Here is a 9,579-nt window from a genome sequence, read left to right as displayed (position 1 = left end):
AAGACTACTTAAAAAATCCTTCAAACTGACCATGAAATATCAAATGTCATCCTTTGATCCATGCTGTGTGATGAGGTCATCTGCCCCCTCCTTTTCCTACTGGCTGCCATATCTAGGCCAGCTCTTCTTCTTACATCCAGGGCATCGGCCAAGAATCAAAAACTGCTCAAAGTAGACTTTTCTTTGTCAGTTATACACAAAGTTAACCTTGAGCCCAGATTTCTGTGTCTCCTTCCTCTTTTCTTTCTTTCTTTCTTTTCTTTTCTTTTTTTTCTTTTTTTTTAAAATTCTAACTAGGGGAGCATACTTGCACCACTGCTGTTTAAATAATTTCCTGAGCTTCACAGGGATTAAATTCTGCAGCCAAACAGTTTTTCATGGGTGGTAGCCCAGTATGAACAGACCGTTCCCTACCTTTTATAGGACTCAGATTTAAGTTGGTTCAGTTTTAAATATAATTCCAGTTTAAGAATAGCAGCATTAAATTGAGGGTCTCACATGAATTTTTCCATTCCCCAAGTAATGCTGACAATATGCCAAGTATAGCCACGTTGTTCCCTCAAGATTTGGTGACATAATATTAAGATATGGTGACATAATATTAAGTCTTGGTTGGTCACAGAGTGGCAGTTATTGTATACTCACTTCTTTTAGCAAAAACTACCACACACATCATGACATAGACTTTTCTTTCTTTTTTTATAATATCATTGTTTATCCCCATAACTGCAGAATTTATCTGTCATAATTTTACTTATCTTACAATTTTACAAGGCCTTGAAATGTAGTGGAGGAACCTGAATAATAATAATTGGACAAGCCAATACAGTGACAATATGGGGTATCTTACAACATTACTTTGTGCAGAACAACATTCCTGGATCAACAAGAATAAAGTTATTACATTTGTTCACATATAAAGAACTAACAATCCCAATATGGAAGCAAAGAGTACTGCTAGAATTAATTAGTACATTTTATTTTAAGTTTTGACTGGAAAAAATGTGGAATTATTTACTGCAATAGTTAAACATGCATAAGGACCACATTTTCTATTTTTCATGTACTGCTCTCCTGCTGCCTTAGCGTTTTGATCTTCTATTGTCTCAGCTTGCAAACAAATGACCTAGCCATATATAACCGTTTCTTTGGCTTTAAGGGTAGACAGTAATGGGCCTGAAAATGACTGCAGGTGTTTGAATGTGCAAACAAACAGAGATGCATTTGACATACTGGGTGAGAACAAAGACAGCGGAGTGTGTAAGTGTAGTATTTTTGACTACAGTTTCGTGCCTTTCTTCTTGAAGCCAATCCCGTCCAGTTTAACACATTTCCTGTGTGTGCTCGGGGTCCAACCAGCAGAGCGGTTGCATCTGTGCGCTAGATCAACACACAGAGAAGAAGCTTGGTAGAGTTAAGATGGCGGCATGTGGGTGAGGAGGCTAGGATCTAAACTCGAGGGTTTTCGCCATTAAACGATTCCTATGAATCTGCATATATACACAGCAATCGAAAGAATAACAATTTCCCACATCTTTTACGCGTCTGTGTGTGATTTTGGATTGACCCCATGACATCTATACACTTCGTGGTTCACCCGTTGCCCGGGACCGAGGACCAGCTCAATGACAGGTAATTAAAAACAGAAATAAAAACATATTTATGTGCGGGGTGTGGTATATAGTATTCGAGGTTGTATTTGTGAACGATGCTGACATTGCCATGTGTTTGAATTCGGGTTTAAATGATTTAAATGACCACCCCCCAGGGTTGAAACAAGGCCCGGCATCTTGAACAATCCTCGTTAGCTTGTTGCTACCTAAACAGTCGCTGCTATCGGACGGTTTCCTCGGTTCTCTGGAAGGATTGGCTCACAGTCAAAGTTGAGATAGACAATGCGGGTTGGGGGATGGGGGGGAAAGAGAGGGAAATAAAGGTCGTAAAACACAACGTTGATCAAAAATGTACCAGTTTTCGTGTCCAAATTACATTCACATTCTTTCGACATGTGTCTGTATTTGTCTTGTGGGCGTCTCGTTGATTATCAAGATCAATGAAGTAGCTAACGTCAGCTAACTAACTGATAGCTTAGCTGCTAATGCTAGCAAGCTAATGCGCTACCACGCTCTTGACAAAGCCAAATATTTGTATTTCAGACTCTTTTGTGTCAGGGTGATTTTTTGAAAGTATATAGGTACTGCTTACTGGCTTACATAGTCGGAAATAATTAGCTCATTTGTCTGTTTTTTAACTCTGCGCACTGAGATAAATATCTAAAATATGCAGTGATGCACAGTTAGCAACATTGCATTCACATTAATCCTGTTATCGACTTTAATAGGGGGACAAGCTGAGGCTTATAAAGTGTGCGTGTGTGTGGTCGATGCTGGTATCACCAATGTTCAAATGACCACAACATTTTATATTGTTTCACTGTTACCTACATACCAACTGGCTACAGCAAACACGCACGGTAAATTCATCTGTATACTAAATTGATGGTAGTGTCATGCATCATATTGCATTTAGTGGATTTCTCTCTGAAATTTCGAAACAGAATACATTATTAGTCAGTAGATGTTGTAAGAAAGGTCGAGGAAATTGTGCGACCGTATTTTGGCAGAACATGTGATTTATGATAAACCTATTTATATCATCCATTGAGATTGAACTGATTAATGAGCTGTTCTACTTAAAGACAAAGAGGTTGAGAAGTCAAAGTGTTTTTAGAATGACCTTGAGATTAAGATCTGGATATGGGCTCAGAGTATTTGAAAGCTTTTTGCTGTTTGGTGTACTCTTTAGCATAAACCTTGGGCTGACTGACAGGAAAGCTCATTTTACTCTGCTGGTTACAGATCTTGTAATCTGGTAGGACTAAATATGTCTCACGGGGAAGATGCAGGTCTACATAGCTCTCTGTCACCTGTGGTGTTCTGCAAGGATCGGTTCACGGTCCCATCCTGTTTACCCTGTATATGCTCCCCCTTGGACATGTCATCAGCAGACATGGGATGTCTTTCCATTGCTATGTTGATGATACCAAGTTGTACATCAAAACTGCCTCAAGCCCTTCTGCAGCCATGTCATGCCTCAGCACCTGTCTCAAGCCACATATATTCTCCCGAGTGGATGTGTACACAGACAGCTGTGGACACCACGGGCGTGTAGTAGCTCTGGTTATACTACTTTCTGGAGTCCACTTGAAGGATGCGTTACACACGTGCAGTAGATCGGTGTTTACAAGACGACAGCGTTGTGACTGTGTGGACTAGCACAGACAAGTCTGCACGGTCACAATAAGTTGGAGGTACCCGGATGTCTGCACAGAGCCTACTTGTACACTCTCTGATGACAAAATTTACGTCACGCAGACCCTCGTGTACTCACGGTTGCAGAAGGTATAATTTCAGCTCAAATTTCAGTCATCCCCCATACCTCATCTCTGCTTTGACGGCCACGACATTCCCCTTTCCTCCTCAGTCACTAATCTGGGTGTTAGGTTTGACTGACTTTTGATGACCATATAAGACATCTTGGCAAAAACTCTTGTACCATCTCAAAAACATGTCTAAACTCCGCCCCTCTCTAACCCTGTCAGATGCAGAGAAACTTGTCCATGCCTTTATCTCCTTAAGACTGGACTACTGCAGTGCACTCTTCACAGGGATCCCTGGCAGGAGCATCCAGAAGCTCCAGTACATTCAGAACTGCCAGGATCCTGATGAGAGTGTGAAAATGCGAACATATAACACCAGTTCTCTTTTCTTTGCACTGGCTCCCTGCCTGCTCCAGGATTGACTACAAAGTCCTGTTACTTGTATACAAATCCATCAATGGACATGTGCCTCCCTCCCTACAGGAACTAATCATACCACAAACCTCCACCCGCACCCTCAGAGCTGCCAGCAGCTTGCTCCTCCAGGTCCCCATTACTAAGCTCCGCACCATGGGGGATTGAGCCTTCTGCTCTGCTGCACCACGCTTGTGAAACAGCCTTCCTAACCATCTGAGGGCAGCACAGACCCTAGTGTCTCTTTTTAAAAAAGGCCTAAAAACACTCTATTCAGGAAGGATTTTTAATTTTAACTCTTATTACTATTTTCTTTATGTTGTGTGTTCTATGTTATTAATAATATAGCACTTCGAGTTTCATTATGAATGTAAAGTGCAGTACAAATTAAATGTATTATTATTATTATTAAATCTAAAGCCACTCAAACATCTTGGTGGTATGGACCATCATTTCTTTAAAGAGGTCATGGCTGTTTCATCCCCAGGCGTGCATGCCATTGCATGCTACAGTCACCATGTGCTGCTGGGCCCCCCTCCTTTCTTTTCCCCATGAAGGAACTTGCAGTTGTCAAAGCAGATAAGTGCTTCTATCTGAAATAAAAAGGCTTGGTCCAGCTTGGCTCATTAGAAGTGCTTGCCTGGCATGAACATCCGGTCAGATTTCCTCAACCAAATGCCAGTGGTTTGTTCACTGAGCTCTGCTTAGAGACATAAGAAAGACACAGTGGAATGGCAAAGATTCCCTTGCAGTTAGATGGACGTTGAATGTGTTTTTGCTGTGTTTCAGTTAAACTGATTTAAATGGCTCATTGAGGCGAGTAGACTCTGTGTTGGCTAGAGTGGTGCCATTTGTTGACGGGTAAGTTAGTGAATGACTGACCTGGATGCGTTGTGAGTCATTTTCTCTTACCTCCCTGCACTGTTTGGACAGATGCATGGGCTTTTAATGTGCCTTTGTGTTGTGAGGGGATTTCTGCCTTTATCATTTACTGTCTCTCTGTTGTATCTCACACCTGGTGATCCAGAGGAAAGTGACAGGGTCATGCTTATAGTCTTGTAGAATAAGTGTTTACTTTTTTAACCTACATTTGGTCAGCCTCTAAGGGGTTTGCCCGCAGTGATGAAGGATGATTTTAGATTTTGTTTACCAATGCGACAACAGAAAATAAACACACATTGAATCGACTTAAACATCCAAATTCTGCTTAAGCCAGGTGCCACTTGAAAAATAAATTGAAATATTCCTTATTTAATAGACATGAGGCAAAGTTTATAACATAAACATGTGAATTTTGTTTAAAAAGTGTATAAATGATCTGTAACTGCATTGGATTTACACTTTTACTAAAGATGAGTATTCTGCAGTTAGATTGCCTTCCATCTTAAAGTGCCAGCTGGATCCGGTTGACATCCTTTTGCTTATTTTTGTGTTTGTTCATCCATTGCATTGGGTGCCTTAGTACTTCTGTATATGTGGCTAATGATCAAATGTGTAACACCTTGCAGGACTATATATTTTAGATGATAGCATAGGCTAAAGAGGTGTACCTTGAGGAGTTGAGTGTTGACATATATTTCTTGACAAGCCACAAGACAAATATAGGGGCAGATATATCTCAGACCACATCAGTGCTTTAGCATCACGCTCGATTATCAGATGTAAACAAGTTACATGACATGCTAAACCAACAGTTTGTCATAAAGATGCATGCTTGTATTAGAGGACAGTGTGGGAGGTCATTCTTCAGGAAGTAAATGTCCAATTACCTTTTTCGTTGTTTGCTCAACAGCATTCCAATGAACTGTAACAGCCAGGCAATTAAATTAGGTCGACTGCTTTGATGGGAATCTATGAATATATAATTTTTGGTTCATCATTCATTACGCCTATTATTTGACTAATATAGACATAGTTTAGACTTGCTTTGCACGAGAGTGGTAAAGTGGTAGAAGATATTTATGGTTGCCAGGGTTCCAGAAGTTAACTATTAATTTTCTGCATGGGCAATGCTAAGTTTCTGGATGATGGAATACTAGGCATGAGTTACTCCTGAATGAATCATCAGTGCAAAATGAGACAGTCTTCTGGGGGGAAAAAACGGTTAATTGAGAAAAAGGCAAAGAGCACTGTAGTGAGAAACATCCAATATGTAAAATTCAGTTGCCAGCACTAGTAATGTATAATTCTGGAAATACAGTGTTTATCATTCAGTTTTGAATTATTTTTGGATTAAAGTAGCAACTTGTACCTTATCATAATAACAGTGTTTTAAAAGAAGCTATAACTAGTGCCTCTGGTGCCTCCATAGCAACAGCCACTGAGACTCAGGGGTACAATAATTTTTCATTTGACATACCAAACTCACAGAAAAAAAGATTCCTCAGAAAATTTAAATAGTTATAACTAATGGCCATAACAAAATACCTCTTCACAGTTCACTATTCAGTGAGTTTTATAGAAGTTGCTACACTGGCATGATCAGATAGGTCTCAGCCTTCATTCTTGTGCTCTGACAACCAGGCCTGTGACCTGTGCTCTGATATCTGTTGTGCTTAATCAACATTGGTTGACAGCTTATAGCAGCAATGTTTCCATGTTCAGCATCAGCAGCCAAGCACACAGCCATATGTCTCAAGTGATGCTGCAAGCAAAACCATTGTCATGTGTCATAAATAACGTCATTAATGATCAATGTGATTTGTTAAGGCAGTCACGTGGGACAAATGCTATGCTTCTTATTTGCCTCATACTTGTTCGACAGTTTTGTTAACCAGAATTTAAATGATATGCACTAAAATGTCTTTGGATTAAGTAAAATGTTGACTGTAATTTTGTTAAATTAACCTTAATGTGTAATCAGTGGTTCATGTTTTGAAGTATCTCTCATCACTGCACTTTTGAATTACATGCTTTAACCTGCATTAATTTGATTCTAAATGGGTTTTTACTTGCATTAATATAGTCTTAATTTATCTTGTCAGGCTCCGTGAAGTCTCAGAGAAACTCAACAAATACAGCTATAACAGGTGAGTTTGTCAATGTTGTAACTGCTGGCTCATTTGATACATTTGATTAATCACTGTTAACAGGATCTTGTTTGTTATCCTTTATGTTGTCTCATGTGTCTTTGTGCTTGTTTTTCTTTCTTTTCCCAATGTAGTCATCCACACCTTAGCCTGCTTGAGCAGGCCACCCTAAAACAGTGTGTTGTTGGTCCCAACCACGCCGGGTTTCTCCTTGAGGTAATGTTCTATTTTACTTGGAGATCTACAGTGTAGGTTTATTATCTGCTGCCCACCAAAAATAGTTCAATGTGGTGGGAAGATTTTGATTGAAAATGGGCCGCTATTATCAGATGATCTCTGACTTTGCTAAAAACAAAAAAAAACAGAGTGGGTGGTTTGCTTCCATTTTACCTCCCTGTTGTGTAGAAATTCAGTGGATTGCATGTTTATGTACAGGATACCCCTTAATTAGGTTAATCCAGTTTGAATAGGGTTATAGATAAACTGAAGAGACATGTAGTAATTGACCTCAGTTTATTTATTTCAGCTTTGACAGGCAAACTGATGCAGGCGGAAGTATATGTAGGATGGAGGGGAGTTAAATATTGTGGCTTTATTCTTTGAATTGCAATCATACATTAACGAACATCACAAACAGCAGTGTGTGTTAATTGTTTGATGTAGTTATAACATTACTTATATCTTTGCATATACAGTAGCTCTGTGGTAAATGAACTGATGTCCACAGCAATAATTGGCAGTGTGATTATCATAGACTTGGGTGTAAAAGGAAAAAGGTTTTAGAATGTTTGGCTTGCTCAATGTAAGAAGTGATACTTGACTTGATATAGCTAGTTTTCAATTCCTAATTTGATAAATTGTGCTCAAGGTTACAACATGATTAGTAGTTCATTTTTCATATGTTTCACATTAAAAATCATGAATGCATCTTTTTTAGGATGGACGTGTGTGTAGAATCAGCTTTGCTGTCCAGCCTGATCGCCTGGAGCTCAGCAAACCGGATGGCAGCGATGGGTGAGACACTTCTTTATGATGGGATCTGTCCCGGAAACTGTTTCAGCTTTGGCACTGAGTTGGAAAACAGATTGCTTGTGGAGATGCCTAGTACAAGGCACACTGAACATGTTTAGGCTCACTGATGATAGTTACTGTGATTTGAATTCTATTCGGCATTTGTGCCCTTTTTGGCTGAGTGTGAAGCATTTGGGCATGGTTTCACTTCTAGAATAATACTCTTTGCTTCAAAGCTTTCCATCAGAAGTGAAATGAAGATCTGAATACGTTACTGGTCTATTCCCAAAAAGTCCTTTAAATTGGCTGCCGTTGGACTGACGAATGCTTTGGTGTTCCTTGATGAGATAATGATATCTATTGTCATAATAGAGCTGCTTTTCAGAGAGTTTTTCCCATAGTTACATACATCGCAGGGACATATTTGTTTTTCCAATATAAAAATACCAAAGTTTTTCCTTCTAATCTTGACACCAAACAACCAACTGCAAACAGTCCCAAAATTGTTTTTACAACTTTCTGAAAGCCAGTTTCATTTATGACTATGTGTTCCTCTTGCTGTGTTTCTTTTTTCTATTTAAAAAGGGCTTTTTACTAGGTGCTTTGTTTCGTGCTGACTATGAGCATGTATTTTTGGGGAATGTCTCATTGATAGTTGGCGATATCCTGCCAGCAGAACAGTATCCAACAGTGATTTCAGAGTTTTCAAGGTCCCCCTTGCTGCTAAATATCCAATCATGCTGTAAAAGACTGAGGAGCTCCCTGCTCCAAACTTTTCTGCAGAACACATGTTTTATTGCCTGCCGCAGACTTGCAAAAGAAGATGAAGTGGTTTCAAATTGTAATAGCTTTTCAGTCAGCACCATTGTGGGTTTGCTGGGAAGCCTATGGAAAAGTGTACTTTAGATTGTCTTGAGCATGTTAGTCGGGTTACTGAAGAAGCCCTTATGTTCTCTGGAGTTTTTGACTCATAACAAAGGTCACATAGATTGTGTCTGCTTGTTGATTTGAATTTGCTGTGTCTCTGTTTATATCTGAATAATTTGAAACCCTGTTTCTGCATTCCATTGCCCTCTGCTAAAGTATGGTACTAAATGTGATTTCATTATTGTATTATTTTGTTGGAAAGTATCTAATTTCCTTGTAACATAGACTCTTATATGAAATATCTGCAAAATTGTCTTCTTAATTCTGTACCTTTGCCACAGCAAAAAAACAAAAAACATTTAAACCAAATGCCTACTTAGAACACATCAGAAAACAAACTTGGAAGGCATCTCATTAAAACAAATCTTGAAATAGGAGAAAGCAGTCGCAGCCCCAAAACCCCAGGAACTTAAAAAAAAAAGTCTTGACGGAGGAACGAGTTGCAGCCAATTCTGATTCCCAAGGGTGTTGCCATGCTAGTCTCCAACATACCCCCCCCTGTTTCACAGTATAATATTCAAGGAAAATAAATCCTGAACCAAGGGGTATAATTTGACAAATACCTGGGGTAATATTAGTTTCTGTTCACCCAGGTAATAAAAAAAAAAAAAGAAAGTCTTTTGGTCCTGTGTGGGACTTTTGTAGGTTTGTAACTGATCTCCCATCTTTTGTTTCCAGTTCAAAGTTGAGCAGTGGTTCAGGGACAGGAAGGAGCTCCAGGCCAGGCAGGACTAGTGATCCGCCCTGGTTCCTGTCTGGTTCTGACACACTGGGCAGACTGGCAGGCAACACCCTTGGGTAAGTTCTGGCAGGGCTGAC

At 39.6% G+C, this 9,579-nt stretch overlaps 1 protein-coding gene across 8 annotated transcripts in view; it reads left to right on the top strand.

Moving 5' to 3' along the window:
* Positions 1 to 1,341: 1,341 nt before the first annotated feature.
* Positions 1,342 to 9,579, top strand: part of ubr5 (ubiquitin protein ligase E3 component n-recognin 5) — a 34,525-nt gene continuing 26,287 nt past the window's right edge. For 4 of the 8 annotated variants that reach the window (XM_044358153.1, XM_044358151.1, XM_044358150.1 and 1 more), the window contains exons 1-5: positions 1,342 to 1,632; positions 6,778 to 6,822; positions 6,957 to 7,038; positions 7,760 to 7,836; positions 9,439 to 9,558. In XM_044358153.1, coding sequence (XP_044214088.1) covers positions 1,571 to 1,632; positions 6,778 to 6,822; positions 6,957 to 7,038; positions 7,760 to 7,836; positions 9,439 to 9,558 — 386 coding nt within the window. In that variant the 5' untranslated portion in view covers positions 1,342 to 1,570. The remainder of the gene's footprint in view (positions 1,633 to 6,777; positions 6,823 to 6,956; positions 7,039 to 7,759; positions 7,837 to 9,438; positions 9,559 to 9,579) is intronic. The other 4 variants (XM_044358148.1, XM_044358149.1, XM_044358146.1 and 1 more) reach the window with 2 other exon arrangements.

Source organism: Thunnus albacares, chromosome 8, assembly GCF_914725855.1.
Source record: "Thunnus albacares chromosome 8, fThuAlb1.1, whole genome shotgun sequence".
In the NCBI taxonomy this organism is placed as follows: domain Eukaryota; kingdom Metazoa; phylum Chordata; class Actinopteri; order Scombriformes; family Scombridae; genus Thunnus; species Thunnus albacares.
Note: the sequence above shows the minus strand (reverse complement) of the source record. Positions and strands in the feature narration are given on the sequence as shown.